Below are 16,287 nucleotides of genomic sequence, written 5' to 3' on the forward strand. Positions count from 1 at the left end.
TATATATGTATATATGTATGTATGTATTAGGGGTGTGGGAAAAAATCGATTTGAATACAAATCGAATCGTTTATGTTGTGCGATCCAGAATCGATTCTAATTTGTAAAAAAATCGATTTTGTTTTTTTTAATTAAAAAAAAAATAAAAAAAAATAATAATAATTATTATTATTTTTTATCAATCCAACAAATCACTACACAACAATACCATAACAATGCAATCCAATTCCAAAACCAAACCTGACCCAGCAACACTCAGAACTGCAATAAACAGAGCAATTGAGAGGAGACACAAACACAACACAGAACAAACCAAAAGTAGTGAAACGAAAATTAATATCATCAAAAACAGTATCAATATTAGTTATAATTTCCGCATAGCAGTGATTAAAAATCCCTCATTGACATTATCATTAGACATTTATAAAAATAAAAAAAAGAACAATAGTGTCACAGTGGCTTACACTTGCATGGCATCTCATAAGCTGGACAACACACTGTGTCCAATGTTTTCACAAAGATAAAATAAGTCATATTTTTGGTTTGTTTAATAGTTAAAACAAATTTACATTATTGCAATCAGTTGATAAAACATTGTCCTTTACAATTATAAAAGCTTTTTACAAAAATCTACTACTCTGCTAGCATGTCAGCAGACTGGGGTAGATCCTGCTGAAATCCTATGGATTGAATGAATACAGAATCGTTTTAAATCGGGGGGGAAAAAAATCGTTTTTGAATCGAGAATCAAATCGAAAAAATCGATATATTATCGAATCGTGACCCCAAGAATCGATATTGAATCGAATCGTGGGACACCCAAAGATCACAGCCCTAATATATATGTATGTATATATATGTGTATACTGTATGTATACATATGTATGTATGTATGTATATATATATGTATGTATGTATGTATGGAAATATATGTATGTATGTATGTGTGTATATATATATATATATATATATATATATATGTCTGAATATATATATATATAGATAGATAGATAGATAGATATAGAGCATTTGAAAAGTCACCTGCAAGAGAATGAAGAATGTTTACCCCACATGTCAACATCTTCATGTGGTGCCACACGCCCACACCATCAAAATGCCGAGGCAAACATTTCCAGATCAACACCCTATAAAAAAAAAATAGTCAACAACAGAAGGAGACAACGTCCGCAGGAACCTACCACATAGCGAAGGACATACACTATTTGATTTCCTATTATGCAGCTAATTTTTATGTGAAAGTCATTGAAATATCTTGTGTGACATCATGCACAAAAGTGCACTTTATTTGTTTTAAACTATTGTAGTGGCGTTCTGTACAAAAAGTGCACTTTAATTTAGTGTTGTTTTGATATGTCATCTTAGTGACATCATGCACAAAAGTGCACTCGTAGCTTGTTTTAAAATGTCTCTGACAATCTTGCACTTTTTGTTTTGGAATGACATGAATGTTTGTGCCACTGCTTAATAAATGTTTAATAAATACACTTTTGGTCAATTGACTTAGTTGTGATTTCCCTCTCTGCATGAAAGTTTAAAAGTAGCATATATTATTGCAGTATGAAGAAGAATGTTTTAATGTAGACACATAGAATCATCATACTGCTGTGATTATATGCATCAAGTGTTCATTCAAGGCTAAGGCAAAATATGGAGATATATATGGTGTATCGTGACATGGCCTAAAAATATTGAGATATTAAAAAAAGGCCATATCGCCCAGCCCAAATCTGAAGTTGTCTTTATTTTTAAGTTATCGTGCTGTGATTTTACCAGTCCGGCTGTCATGTCTTGTGATCATGTTTTGTTTAGTTATGTTCTGTTTTGTTTAAGTGAAGTGAAGTGAATTATATTTTATATAGCGCTTTTCTCGGGCTTCACGGTGGCAGAGGGGTTAGTGCGTCTGCCTCACAATACGAAGGTCCTGCAGTCCTGGGTTCAAATCCAGGCTCGGGATCTTTCTGTGTGGAGTTTGCATGTTCTCCCCGTGAATGCGTGGGTTCCCTCCGGGTACTCCGGCTTCCTCCCACTTCCAAAGACATGCACCTGGGGATAGGCCCCTCCCACCTCCAAAGACATGCACCTGGGGATAGGTTGATTGGCAACACTAAATTGGCCCTAGTGTGTGAATGTTGTCTGTCTATCTGTGTTGGCCCTGCGATGAGCTGGCGACTTGTCCAGGGTGTACCCCGCCTTCCGCCCGATTGTAGCTGAGATAGGCGCCAGCGCCCCCCGCGACCCCGAAAGGGAATAAGCGGTAGAAAATGGATGGAATGATGGATGGATAGCGCTTTTCTCTAGTGACTCAAAGCGCTTTACATAGTGAAACCCAATATCTAAGTTACATTTAAAGCAGTGTGGGTGGCACTGGGAGCAGGTGGGTAAAGTGTCTTGCCCAAGGACACAACGGCAGTAACTAGAATGGCGGAAGCGGGAATCGAACCTGCAACCCTCAAGTTGCTAGCACGGCCACTCTACCAACCGAGCTATGCCCTTTAAGACTCCATTGTTTCCTGTTTTTGCACTTCCTTGTTTGATTTGTTTCCGTGACTACCCATTAGTTTTCACCTGTCCTCATGTCACACACCTGTCACAATTATTTAAGCTTCCAGTTGCCAGGCTGTCTTTCTGGCAACATCACTCTGCTTCATGTCATGTTTACAGTTTCATGCTTAGTTCACGCTGCTTGTTTCATAGTCCATGCTGCCCACTTCAGGTCATCGCAAGTAAGTTTTGTTCATTAATGCCACAGTTAGTGTCTTTTGTTTTTGGTCCATAGTTCTGCCTTTGTGCTAGTTTTGCTTTTCAATTAGTGTGAAAATCAATCAATGTTTATTTATATAGCCCCAAATCACAAATGTCTCAAAGGACTGTACAAATCATTACGACTACAACATCCTCGGAAGAACCCACAAAAGGGCAAGGAAAACTCACACCCAGTGGGCAGGGAGAATTCACATTCAGTGGGACGCCAGTGACAATGTTGACTATGAGAAACCTTGGAGAGGACCTCAGATGTGGGCAACCCCCCCCCTCTAGGGGACCGAAAGCAATGGATGTCGAGCGGGTCTAACATGATACTGTGAAAGTTCAATCCATAGCGGCTCCAAGACAGCAGTGAGAGTCCCGTCCACAGGAAACCATCTCAAGCGGATCAGCAGCGTAGAGATGTCCCCAACCGATACAGGCGAGCGGTCCATCCTGGGTCCCGACGAGCGGTCCATCCTGGGTCTCGACTCTGGACAGTCAGTACTTCATCCATGGTCATTGGACCGGACCCCCTCCACAAGGGAGGGGGGGACATAGGAGAAAGAAAAGAAGCGGCAGATCAACTGGTCTAAAAAGGAGGTCTATTTAAAGGCTAGAGTATACAGATGAGTTTTAAGATGAGACTTAAATGCTTCTACTGAGGTAGCATCTCGAACTGTTACCGGGAGGGCATTCCAGAGTACTGGAGCCCGAACGGAAAACGCTCTATAGCCCGCAGACTTTTTTTGAGCTCTAGGAATCACTAATAAGCCGGAGTCTTTTGAACGCAGATTTCTTGCCGGGACATATGGTACAATACAATCGGCAAGATAGGATGGAGCTAGACCGTGTAGTATTTTATACGTAAGTAGTAAAACCTTAAAGTCACATCTTAAGTGCACAGGAAGCCAGTGCAGGTGAGCCAGTACAGGCGTAATGTGATCAAACTTTCTTGTTCTTGTCAAAAGTCTAGCAGCCGCATTTTGTACCAACTGTAATCTTTTAATGCTAGACATGGGGAGACCCGAAAATAATACGTTACAGTAATCGAGACGAGACGTAACAAACGCATGGATAATGATCTCGGCGTCTTTAGTGGACAAAATGGAGCGAATTTTAGCGATATTACGGAGATGAAAGAAGGCCGTTTTAGTAACGCTTTTAATGTGTGACTCAAAGGAGAGAGTTGGGTCGAAGATAATACCCAGATTTTTTACAGAGTCACCTTGTTTTATTATTTGGTTGTCAAATGTTAAAGTTGTATTATTAAATAGAGGTCGGTGTCTAGCAGGACCGATAATCAGCATTTCCGTTTTTTTGGCATTAAGTTGCAAAAAGTTAGCGGACATCCATTGTTTAATTTCATTAAGACACGCCTCCAGTTGACTACAATCCGGCGTGTTGGTCAGCTTTAGGGGCATGTAGAGTTGGGTGTCATCAGCATAACAGTGAAAGCTAATACCGTATTTGCGTATGATGTCACCTAGCGGCAGCATGTAGATGCTGAAGAGTGCAGGGCCAAGGACCGAACCCTGGGGAACTCCACACGTTACCTTAACATAGTCCGAGGTCACACTATTATAGGAGACGCACTGCATCCTATCAGTAAGATAAGAGTTAAACCATGACAGGGCTGAGTCTGACATACCAATTCGTATTTTGATACGCTCTAATAAAATATTATAAAATATATTATATATTATATATTATAAAATAAAGATGTCATTACTTTCACGCCATGTCCGGTCCGAGTTCATTTGCATCTCGGGAAAACAAGCACCCCATAGTCCACGTCCTGACACCGGCCCACTTGGGAGTAGATTTTTCCCCACGTTGACCCCTCGTCTAAAATGAGTTTGACACCCCGGCACTAACATATTTAATGATCATACTGAAACCTTAGACTGGTACCAAAACAAGCTCCGCCCACATGAATGCTCGTATTGTATTACATTTGTTATTGTAACTCGGAATATCTCTCAGTCTTGATAAAATGAGACAATTAAGTTTTGCCAATTTAAGAAGGAGTGAGTTAGCTGTTTGTTTGTGTATGTTTTGCTGATTTGAAATACACTTTCGAAGTTGAATGTTGTATTTCTTCTGCAGCCGACAGACGTCTCCTGCAGGCCTCCTCTCCAACTGGAACCAGCATGAGGCCAGAGTCCGGTTGCCTGCTGGTGCTGCTGCTGGTGCTGCTGGAGTCGCTCCTGATGTGCAGCGCTGCCAGAGGTGAGTTCATCATCACTTCATCCATCTTTTGGTCATGTTTGACTGCACACATTACAGCAAAAAGTGGGAGAAATTAGCAGTGCGTGCACCGAGGCGTGCAGAAGGGCGGAGCTCGGCTCGGTCTGTTTTGGCCCAGATCCGGTCGTAGGTGCACATCCTATATGTTACTTTTATTTTTTGTTATTTAACCTTTATTTAACCAGGACTAAAATTCGATTGCGATTAAAAAAAAATATGTCTCAAGAAAGTCCTGAAAGTTACACATATAACAGTGAGTGATAACTGAGGCTGCTTCTAAGCCTCTCAGTTTAGATTTAAAATCATTTAAGGATAAACATTCAGTCTCTTGTTCCAAGCACAAGGAGCTGCAAAGACGAAAGTTTTTGTTCCCCAGCTGATCGTTGTGAAAGTAAACAATGTGATAAAGAACATTTTTCATCAATCAAACTAGGCATCTAGATATTTGGTCAGGACACTCCTCACTCTTTTACCTTCATTGTCCATTCCTTTTTGGTGACTTTACATACCCTGGACCTAGAAGTTGAGTCCGTGACATACATGGCGGACAATAACTGATACAGTCTACTTTGCCAGTCCAAGAGCATTCGCTGTTTTCCGTAGTCTTCCCTCGACGACCAGGTAATACAAAGCACACGCTACCTTTTTTTTTATCTCATCCACCGCAACCCGCATTCTCGTTGTCTCTCCTTCGACAAATGGACAAAGTTGTTCGCTAAGTAGAAACACAGCTGACCCGGCCGGACATTGGAAAGTTCTCTTGCCGTCTGAGAAGTGTTGTATCTCAAATAGCTGCAACCGCTTTCTCTTAAGGTGGTGTTTTCCAACCACTGTGCCGCAGCACACTAGTGCAGTGGTTCTCAACCTTTTTTCAGTGATGTACCCCCTGTGAACATTTTTTCAAGTACCCCCTAATCAGAGCAACGCATTTTTGGTTGGAAAAAAAGAGATAAATACGTCAAACAGAGCACTATGTCATCAGTTTCTGATTTCTTAAATTGTATTAAAGTGCAAAATTTAGCAAATTTTTTTGTGGTCTTTCTTGAACTATTTGGAAAAAAAGATATTAAAAAAAATAACTAAAAACTTGTTGAAAAATAAACAAGTGATTCAATTATAAATACAGATTTCTACACATAGAAGTGAAGTGAAGTGAATTATATTTATATAGCGCTTTTCTCAAGTGACTCAAAGCGCTTTACATAGTGACACCCAATATCTAAGTTACATTTAAACCAGTGTGGGTGGCACCGGGAGCAGGTGGGTAAAGTGTCTTGCCCAAGGACACAACGGCAGTAGCTAGGATGGCACAAGCGGGAATCGAACCTGCAACCTTCAAGTTGCTGGCACGGCCACTCTACCAACCGAGCTATGCCGCCCCAAGTAATCATCAACTTAAAGTGCCCTCTTTGGGGATTGTAATAGAGATCCATCTGGATTCATCAACTTCATTCTAAACATTTCTTCACAAAAAAAAAATCAATATTTATGTCCACAAAAAAATCTAGCTGTCAACACTGAATATTGCATTGTTGCATTTCTTTTCACAGTTTTTGAACTAACATTCATATTTTGTGAAGTATTTATTCAATAAATATATAAAGGATTTTTGAATTGTTGCTATTTTTGGAATATTTAAAAAAAAATCTCACGTACCCCTTGGCATACCTTCAAGTACCCCGAGGGGTACTTGTACCCCCATTTGAGAACCACTGCACTAGTGTACCGTGAGACATTGTTTGGTGTGCCGTAGGAGATGATGTAATTTCACCGTATTGGGTTAAAAATAGAGATGTCCGATAATATCGGACAGCCGATATTATCGGCCGATAAATGCTTTAAAATATAATATCGGAAATTATCGGTATCTGTTTCAAAAAGTAAAATTTATGACTTTTTAGAGTAGTACACATACGTAGGGCGAAGTACAGAGCCCCAATAAACCTTAAAGGCCTTTACGTGCTGGCCCTATCACATAATACCTTCGGCTTTTCACACACACAAGTGAATGCAAGCATACTTGGTCAACAGCCATACAGGTCACACTGAGGGTGGCCGTATGAACAACTTTAACACTGTTACAAATATGCGCCACACTGTGAACCCACACCAAACGAGAATGACAAACACATTTCGGGAGAACGTCCGCACCGTAACACAACATAAACACAACAGAACAACTACCCAGAACTGCTTGCAGTACAAACTCTTTCTTAAGTACCTTTTAAGGTAATAAAGTGCTATAGAATTATAACCCACTTACTCTAGAGTCCAGTGGCGACGCGCTTTACAGCACTGCATCCGACGCCTTGCAGTGTACTTGGTGATGTATGGCTTAGATCAGGGGTCAGGAACCTTTTTGGCCGAGAGAGCCATAAAAGCCAAATATTTTTAAAATGTATTTCCGGGAGAGCCGTAAAATATTTTTAACACTGAGTACAACTGTCAGGTTGAAACATTGATGACATCTATTAAACAGACAAGAAGCAAGGAATTAAACAGAGACCGGATTCAATTTAGCTCAACGAGGAGAAATGTACAGTGTCGTCCCACGCTCTGACAAGAGAATTCTACTAGAGCCTCTTCTTTTATTTGGACTTTACCGATTGCCACTAAATGCGTGCATTTTTAGGAACACCAACATTTTTTGAGTATTATAAGTCCTTAATCTTTTTAATAACATTGTTATTACAAAGCTAACCGATATTAAATAAAATACTTTTGACCATTAAAGGCCTACTGAAATGAGATGTTCTTATTCAAACGGGGATAGCAGGTCCATTCTATGTGTCATACTTGATCATTTCACGATATTGCCATATTTTTGCTGAAAGGATTTAGTAGAGAACATCGTTGATAAAGGTGGCAACTTTTGGTCGCTAATAAAAAACGCCTTGCCTTTACCGGAAGTAGCAGACGATGTGTGCGTGACGTCACGGGTTGTGGAGCTCCTCACATCTGAACATTGTTTACAATCATGGCCACCAGCTGCTAGAGCGATTCAGACCGAGAAAGCGACTATTTCTCCATAAATTTGAGCCAGGATGAAAGATTCGTGGATAAGGAAATTTAGAGTAAAGGACTAGGAAAAAAAAAGGCGATTGCAGAGAGAGCGATTCAGATGTTTTTAGACACATTTACAAGGATAATTCTGTGAAATCCCTTCTCTGCCTATTGTGTTACTAGTGTTTTAGTGAGTTAAATAGTACCTGATAGTCGGAGGGGTGTGTTGACAGGTGTGTTAGGGAAGTGTTGAGGGAAGTCACAAAGAAGCTGCAGCAGGACAGAAGCTCAGCTGATGTCCGGTAAGAGGCGACTTAATACCACAATTTTCTCACCGAAAACTGCCTGTTGACATGTGGTCGGGATCCATGTTCGCTTGACCGCTCTGATCCATAGTAAAGCTTCACCTCTGGGAATTTTAAACAAAGAAACACCGTGACTTTGTGTGGCTAAAGGCTAAAAGCTTCCCACCTCCATCTTTCTTCTTTGATGTCTCCATTATTAATTGAACAAATTGCAAAAGATTCAGCAACACAGATGTCCAAAATACTGTGTAATTGCGCGGTGAAAAGAGACGACTTTTAGCCGTAAGTGGTGCTGGGCTAATATGTCGCCTCCAACCAATAACGTCACAAACAGGCGTCACGCGTACACGTCATCATTCCGTGACGTTTTCAACAGGAAACTCCGCGGGAAATTAAAAATTGCAATTTAGTAAAGTAAAAAGGCCGTATTGTCATGTGTTGCAATGTTAATATTTCATCATTGATATATAAACTCTCAGACTGCGTGGTCGCTAGTAGTGACTTTCAGTAGGACTTTAATGCGACTTTTTGAACAGGCGCGGTAGAAACAGATGGATGGATTAAAATGCATGATAATGTTTGTATTTTGAACATTATTTTTTTAACACTGTGATTACCAGCGGAATTATTCATTAATTATCGTGTTAAGCAACGTCAGCTAAGATTTATCAGAGAGCCAGGTGCAGTCATCAAAAGAGCCACATCTGGCTCGAGAGACATATGTTCCCTACTCCTGGCTTAGCTGCAGCTGCCCGGCCATGGAAACCCATTCTGTGGCGCAGTTGGGAGAGTGGCCGTGCGCAACCCGAGGGTCCCTGGTTCAATCCCCACTTAGTACCAACCTCGTCACGTCCGTTGTGTCCTGAGCAAGACACTTCACCCTTGCTCCTGATGGGTGCTGGTTAGCGCCTTGCATGGCAGCTCCCTCCATCGGTGTGTGAATGCGTGTGTAAATGTGGAAGTAGTGTCAAAGCGCTTTGAGTACCTTGAAGGTAGAAAAGCGCTGTACAAGTACAACCCATTTATGAAGCTCTCTGCGTACTGTAGGTGGGCTAATTGGAAGGTCACATGAAGTTTGGAGCTCTGTAGCTACTGACTGTGCAGAAAGTCTTTGCACTATGCGCTTCAGCATCCGCTGACCCCTCTCTGTCGGTTTACGTGGCCTACCACTTGGTGGCTGAGTTGCTGTTGTTCCCAAATTTTTTACTTGTCTTATAACAAAGTTGATTTTGGAGTATTTAGGAGCGAGGTGCACAGGTGGCATCCTATGACGGTTCCACGCTGGAAATCACTGAAAGTGGCCCATTCTTTCACACGTTTGTAGAAACAGTCTCCATGCCTAAGTGCTTGATTTCATACACCGGGCCAAGTGATTAGGACACCTGATTCTCATCATTTGGATGGGTGGCCAAATACTTTTGGCGATATAGTGTATGTGACCCTCAGTGTGTGGTCCTGGGAGTTGAAGAGGGACAACATGCCTGCAGAGAGCTGGGTGGTCATCTCCAACAAAAACAAACAAGCATGTAGATGCGTCCTCGTCGCTGCCCGGGCCCGAGATCACTCCCGATGATGAGTTCTGGAGCGGGAACAAAGCCGCATTCAGCCAGGACGCGCACACACGGGTCCAAACGTAAACACGGGGCCACAGAGCGCCAAGAGATGAGATTAGATTAGCCTATTAGCGATGTTTGCCGGCCGTTTCCTCAACGCCGCCCGCAGCCTGTCAATGGGAGCCAGGCCGCAGACACAGAAGCGAAGTGAAGGCAGGAAAGGGTCGTTGGAGGGCAGGAAGGACACGGGCCGAGGGAGAGCAAACAAACGTAACGACGGGGGAAGAGGCAAAGGATATCTGTGGTGTTGTCATGTGACCTCCCTCAGGGATTCTTACACCGCAGGGGTGTCCAAACATTTGTGCTTGTTTTCTTTAATATTCAAGAATAAAACAGGACATTTTTATATCATACACAATGAGATTTGAAACTAATTTGATTTGTCATATAAAACACATTTGGATGTTATGTTCAGGCAATTTAGCATACATAGAAAATGGATGGATTGGTTTTCATATATTTAACATACAACATTTATCAAAGTGACCCCAAAGCCACGCATCTTTTTCTGCAAGCGGCCCTCACTGGAAAAAGTTTGTTCTCAATTTTTAAACAATATCTGGGGTCACCAAGGCGGTGCCCGTAAGGACCAGATGAGTCGCCCGCTGGCCTGTTCTAAAAATAGCTCAAATAGCAGCACTTACCTCTATTTTTAAATTGTATCTATTTACTAGCAAGCTGGTCTCGCTTTGCTCGACATTTTTAATTCTAAGAGAGACAAAACTCAAATAGAATTTGAAAATCCAAGAAAATATTTGAAAGACTTGGTCTTCACTTGTTTAAATAAATTCATTTATTTCAGAAAGACAATTTTAGAGAAAGAATACAACCTTAAAAATGATTTTAGGATTTTTAAACACATATACCTTTTTACCTTTTACATTCCTTCCTCTTCTTTCCTGGAAATTTAAATCAATGTTCAAGTAAATTTATTTTTTTTATTGTAAAGAATAATAAATACATTTTAATTTAATTCTTCATTTTAGCTTCTGTTTTTATGATTAAAATTCCTAAAAAAATATCATGGCAAATCTAGAAAATCTTTAGAATCAAATTTAAATCTTATTTCAAAGTCTTTTGAATTTCTTTTAAAATTATTGTTCTGGACAATCTAGAAGAAATAATGATTTGTCTTTGTTAGCTTGGTCCAATTTGTTATATATTCTAACAAAGTGCAGATTGGATTTTAACCTATTTAAAACAAAATTCTAAAATTAATTTTAATCAGGAAAAATGACTAATGATGTTCCATAAATTATTTTTTTAATTTTTTCAAAAAGATTCAAATGAGCTATTTTTTCTCTTCTTTTTTTCGGTTGAATTTTGAATTTTAAAGAGTCGAAATTCAAGATAAACTATGTTTCAAAATGTAATTTTCATTCTTTTCCTGTTTTCTCCTCTTTTGAACCGTTCAATTAAGTGTTTTTTCATCATTTACTCTCTACAAAAAACCTTCCGTAAAAGGAAAAAAAATGTGAGACGGAATGACAGACAGAAATATCAATTTTTTTTAATGTATATATAGATTTATTTATTAAAGGTAAATTGAGCAAATTGGCTATTTTTGGCAATTTATTTAAGTGTGTATCAAACTGGTGGCCCTCCGCATTAATCAGTACCCAAGAAGTAGCTCTTGGTTTCAAAAAGGTTGGTGACCCCTGAACAATATACTAGTTTTTTATTTGTATTATTATTATTGAGATTATTTATTGTTCTCTACGGTTTTCATTAGAGATGTCCGATAATATCGGCCTGGATATTATCCGCCGATAAATGCTTTAAAATGTGATATCGGAAATGATCGGTATCTGTTTCAAAAAGTAAAATTAATGACTTTTTAAAATGCCGTTGTACGGAGCGGTACATATCCGGTAAAACACGGATATAAACCCAGTCAGCGGCCCCTCCCCTCTCCCACACACAACACAGGAGTTGACGACTGCAGCATGAAAGGTTTACTGGCGACGCTTGATGACCTCATCAAACCGCCACGATCGGAGCATAACAACAAATAGTGTGTTGTTGCCGGTGCTGTAGCCGTGGCTAACAAGCGAGCTCGCTCGATGACTGACGAACAACACCATGTCTATGGTTTGGGATTATTTTACAGTGTCTCTGACGGATACAAAACTGGCAATTTGCAATGACTGCAAAAAGTTGGTTATGCAAGGAGGAACCAAGATGTCTTCCTTTAATACGAGCAATTTGATCTCCCAGCTCTTCAAGAATCTTAAGGAGATACACGATTAATACAAGCGGAAAATTCACGAAAAGTAAACACCGAAAAAAAGTAGTACCACACAGTTGTCGCTTAAAGACTCCGCCGAGAAATAACAAAAATACAACCAAAACCACCGAAAGTTCACGTAGTGTTCAGGGAAAACACACAAAGGTAGAGATTGGTGTGGCTAGTCTGCTCTGCATGGCGCACACTTTGCAGCTTGCAGTGTACTGAGCTGCCCTGTCTCAACGCAGCATTTCAGAAGTTCTGACTGACTGGTAGACCACTTCAAGCACTCACTACTAGCTTGCAGAACATTTGTGTTACTCATTCAAATACGTTAGAGCAGGGCAGATTGAGCCCAGTTTATAATTCCCTGTTATACAGTATGCCAGGCAGTCTTGCACTAAATGAAAACTATGTTATTGTTTACTTTATGACTAGTATACTCTGGACCAGGGGTCACCAACGCGGTGCCCGCGGGCACCAGGTCGCCCGTAAGGACCAGATGAGTCGCCCGCTGGCCTGTTCTAAAAATAGCTCAGATAGCAGCACTTACCAGTGAGCTGCCTCTATTTTTAAATTGTATTTATTTACTAGCAAGCTGGTCTCGCTTTGCCCGACATTTTTGATTCTAAAAGAGACAAAACTCAATTAGAATGTGAAAATCCAAGAAAATATTTTAAAGACTTGGTCTTCACTTGTTTAAATAAATTCAATTATTTTTTTTACTTTGCTTCTTATAACTTTCAGAAAGACAATTTTAGAGAAAAAATACAACCTTAAAATTGAATTTAGGATTTTTAAACACATATACCTTTTTACCTTTTAAATTCCTTCCTCTTCTTTCCTGACAATTTAAATCAATGTTCAAGTATTTTTTATTTTTTATTGTAAAGAATAATAAATATGTTTAAATTTAATTCTTCATTTTAGCTTCTGTTTTTTCGATGAGGAATATTTGTGAAATATTTCTTTAAACTTATTATGATTAAAATTCAAAAAAAATATTCTGGCAAATCTACAAAATCTTCAGAATCAAATTTAAATTGGATTTAACCTATTTAAAACATGTCATCAAAATTCTAAAATTAAATTAATCGGGAAAAATTACCAATGATGTTCCATAAATTCTGTTTCTTAATTTTTTCAAAACGATTCGAATTAGCTAGTTTTTCTCTTCACTTTTTTCGGTTGAATTTTGAATTTTAAAGAGTCTAAATTGAAGATAAACTATGTTTCAAAATTGTATTTTCATTTTTTTCGTGTTTTCTCCTCTTTTAAACCGTTCAATTAAGTGTTTTTTTCATCATTTATTCTCGACAAAAAAAAACAACATTTTTTTATATGTAGATTTATTTATTAAAGGTAAATTGAGCAAATTGGCTATTTCTGGCAATTTATTTAAGTGTGTATCAAACTGGTAGCCCTTTGCATTAATCAGTACCCAAGAAGTAGCTCTTGCTTTCAAAAAGGTTGCTGACCCCTGCTCTGGACAGAATCTTTGTGCCTTCATTGTTTTTGTAGCTGTTGTTTTGAGGCATGTTTAAAATAATAAAAAATAATGCACTTTTTTAGACTTAGACTTTGTGAAAGTCAAAGTAAAGTATTTCCCATAGTTGTAGTGGGTATCAGGACTATCCCAGAGAGAGCATGTCCCAAATTTCAAGCTGCAGTTTTGAGGCATGTTAAAAAAATGAATGCACTTTGTGACTTCAATGTTGTAATGTTGGCATTTTTTTTCCATAATTTCAGTTGAAGTTGTTCTCTTATTTTGGAAAACCGTGTTACATTGTTTAATGCATCCAGCGAGGCATCACAACAAAATGAGGCATAATAATGGTAATAATGGTGCTCCCCTTCTGGTCAACATTACGCCTGTACTGTATATACCTTTATATACATATATACATACATATATACTGTATATACCTTTATATACATATATACATACATATATACTGTATATACCTTTATATACATATATACATACATATATACTGTATATACCTTTATATACATATATACATACATATATACCTATACTGGCTCACCTGCACTGGCTTCCTGTGCACTTAAGATGTGACTTTAAGGTTTTACTACTTACGTATAAAATACTACACGGTCTAGCTCCATCCTATCTTGCCGATTGTATTATACCATATGTCCCGGCAAGAAATCTGCCTTCAAAGGACTCCGGCTTATTAGTGATTCCCAAAGCCCAAAAAAAGTCTGCGGGCTATAGAGCGTTTTCCGTTCGGGCTCCAGTACTCTGGAATGCCCTCCCGGTAACAGTTCGAGATGCTACCTCAGTAGAAGCATTTAAGTCTCACCTTAAAACTCATTTGTATACTCTAGCCTTTAATTAGACTCCCTTTTTAGACCAGTTGATCTGCCGTTTCTTTTCTTTTTCTTCTATGTCCGGTCCGATCCGGTGGCCATGTACTGCTTGCCTGTGTATCGGCTGGGGACATCTCTGCGATGCTGATCCGCCTCCGCTTGGGATGGTTTCCTGCTGGCTCCGCTGTGAACGGGACTCTCGCTGCTGTGTTGGATCCGCTTTGGACTGGACTCTCGCGACTGTGTTGGATCCATTGTGGATTGAACTTTCACAGTATCATGTTAGACCCGCTCGACATCCATTGCTTTCCTCCTCTCCAAGGTTCTCATAGTCATCATTGTCACCGACGTCCCACTGGGTGTGAGTTTTCCTTGCCCTTATGTGGGCCTACCGAGGATGTCGTGGTGGTTTGTGCAGCCCTTTGAGACACTAGTGATTTAGGGCTATATAAGTAAACATTGATTGATTGATTGATAATGTGTTCATTCCACGACTGTATATATCGGTATCGGTTTATATCAGAATCGGTAAGGGGTTTGTAAAACAGACACAGCGAAGGTGAACCGGAAGTGAATAAAGCATTTATCGGCCGATAATATCGGCAGTCCGATATTATCGGACATCTCTACCTTTGATTAATTGTTCACTAAGTAATTCAGTGAGAACATTTGCATTTTCCTTCGTAAATAAGCGGTCTCAATTAGTGACTGCACGCATTATTGGCGGGAACTTTGTCAAATAAGACCCACGCACACCACCAGCCTGTCTGTCCCCCTCAGCGCCACACGTCCATCACAGAGGAATGTAATTAGCATGCTCACGCCAACTGTGGGAGGGTAACGGAGAAGGTGGGGGAGGGGGCCACACTGTGGTTGATGGGGCTTATATGAGGGCCGGGTGGGGATGTGAGGCTTTTTTACAGGAAGAGACCTTAAACAGCTGTGAAAATCATCAAGGCGTCCATTGCACATTCATGACTAGTATTGGAACACGCCTCTTCGTTAATAGATGGTGTAGTCCAGGGGTCGGGATCCTTTTTGGCTGAGAGAGCCATGAAAGGCAAATATTTTAAAATGTATTTCCGTGAGAGCCGTATCATACTTTTTTTAACACAGAATACAACTAAATGCATGCATTTTTATGTAAGACCAACATTTTTAGAGTATAATAAGTCACTTATTCTTTTTAATAACATTGGTATTCTAAATCTAACCAATAATAAATATAATACTTCTTACCATTAATGCAACTTCTTGAACAGGTGCGATAGAAAACGGATGGTTGGATTAAAATGCATGAGAATGTTTTATAATTTGGACGTTATTTTTAACACAGTGATTACGAGCGTTATTATTCATTACTTATCATGTTGAGCAATGTCAGCTAAGATTTATCTGAGAGCCAGATGCAGTCATCAAAAGAGCCATTGGTTCCCTGCCCCTGGTGTAGTCACTTAGAACAGTGTTTTTCAACCTTTTTTCAAGCCAAGGCACATTTTTTTGTGTTGAAAAACCACCAGCAGAAATCATTAAAAAAAACGAAACTCAGTTGGCAGTAAAATGTTGTTGTCGCAATTGTTGGATATGACTTTAAAGCATAAGCAAGCATGCATCACTATAGCTCTCGTCTCAAAGTAGGTGTACTGTCACCACCTGTCACATTACGCTCTGACTTATTTGGACTTTTTTGCTGTTTTCCTGTGTAGTGTTTTACTTCTTGTCTTTTTTTGGTATTTTTCTGTAGCAGTTTCGTGTCTTCCTTTGAGCGATATTTCCTGCATATACTTTGTTT

The 16,287-nt window shown here is 39.5% G+C and overlaps 1 protein-coding gene across 1 annotated transcript in view; it reads left to right on the plus strand.

Moving 5' to 3' along the window:
* The window catches only part of fgfrl1a (fibroblast growth factor receptor like 1a), a 187,770-nt gene that overhangs the window by 5,019 nt on the left and 166,464 nt on the right, over positions 1–16,287 (plus strand). Inside the window, exon 2 of the mRNA XM_061892165.1 lies at positions 4,873–4,995. Coding sequence (XP_061748149.1) covers positions 4,917–4,995 — 79 coding nt within the window. The 5' untranslated portion in view covers positions 4,873–4,916. The remainder of the gene's footprint in view (positions 1–4,872; positions 4,996–16,287) is intronic.

This window comes from Nerophis ophidion, linkage group LG29, assembly GCF_033978795.1.
Source record: "Nerophis ophidion isolate RoL-2023_Sa linkage group LG29, RoL_Noph_v1.0, whole genome shotgun sequence".
Taxonomy (NCBI): Eukaryota; Metazoa; Chordata; class Actinopteri; order Syngnathiformes; family Syngnathidae; genus Nerophis; species Nerophis ophidion.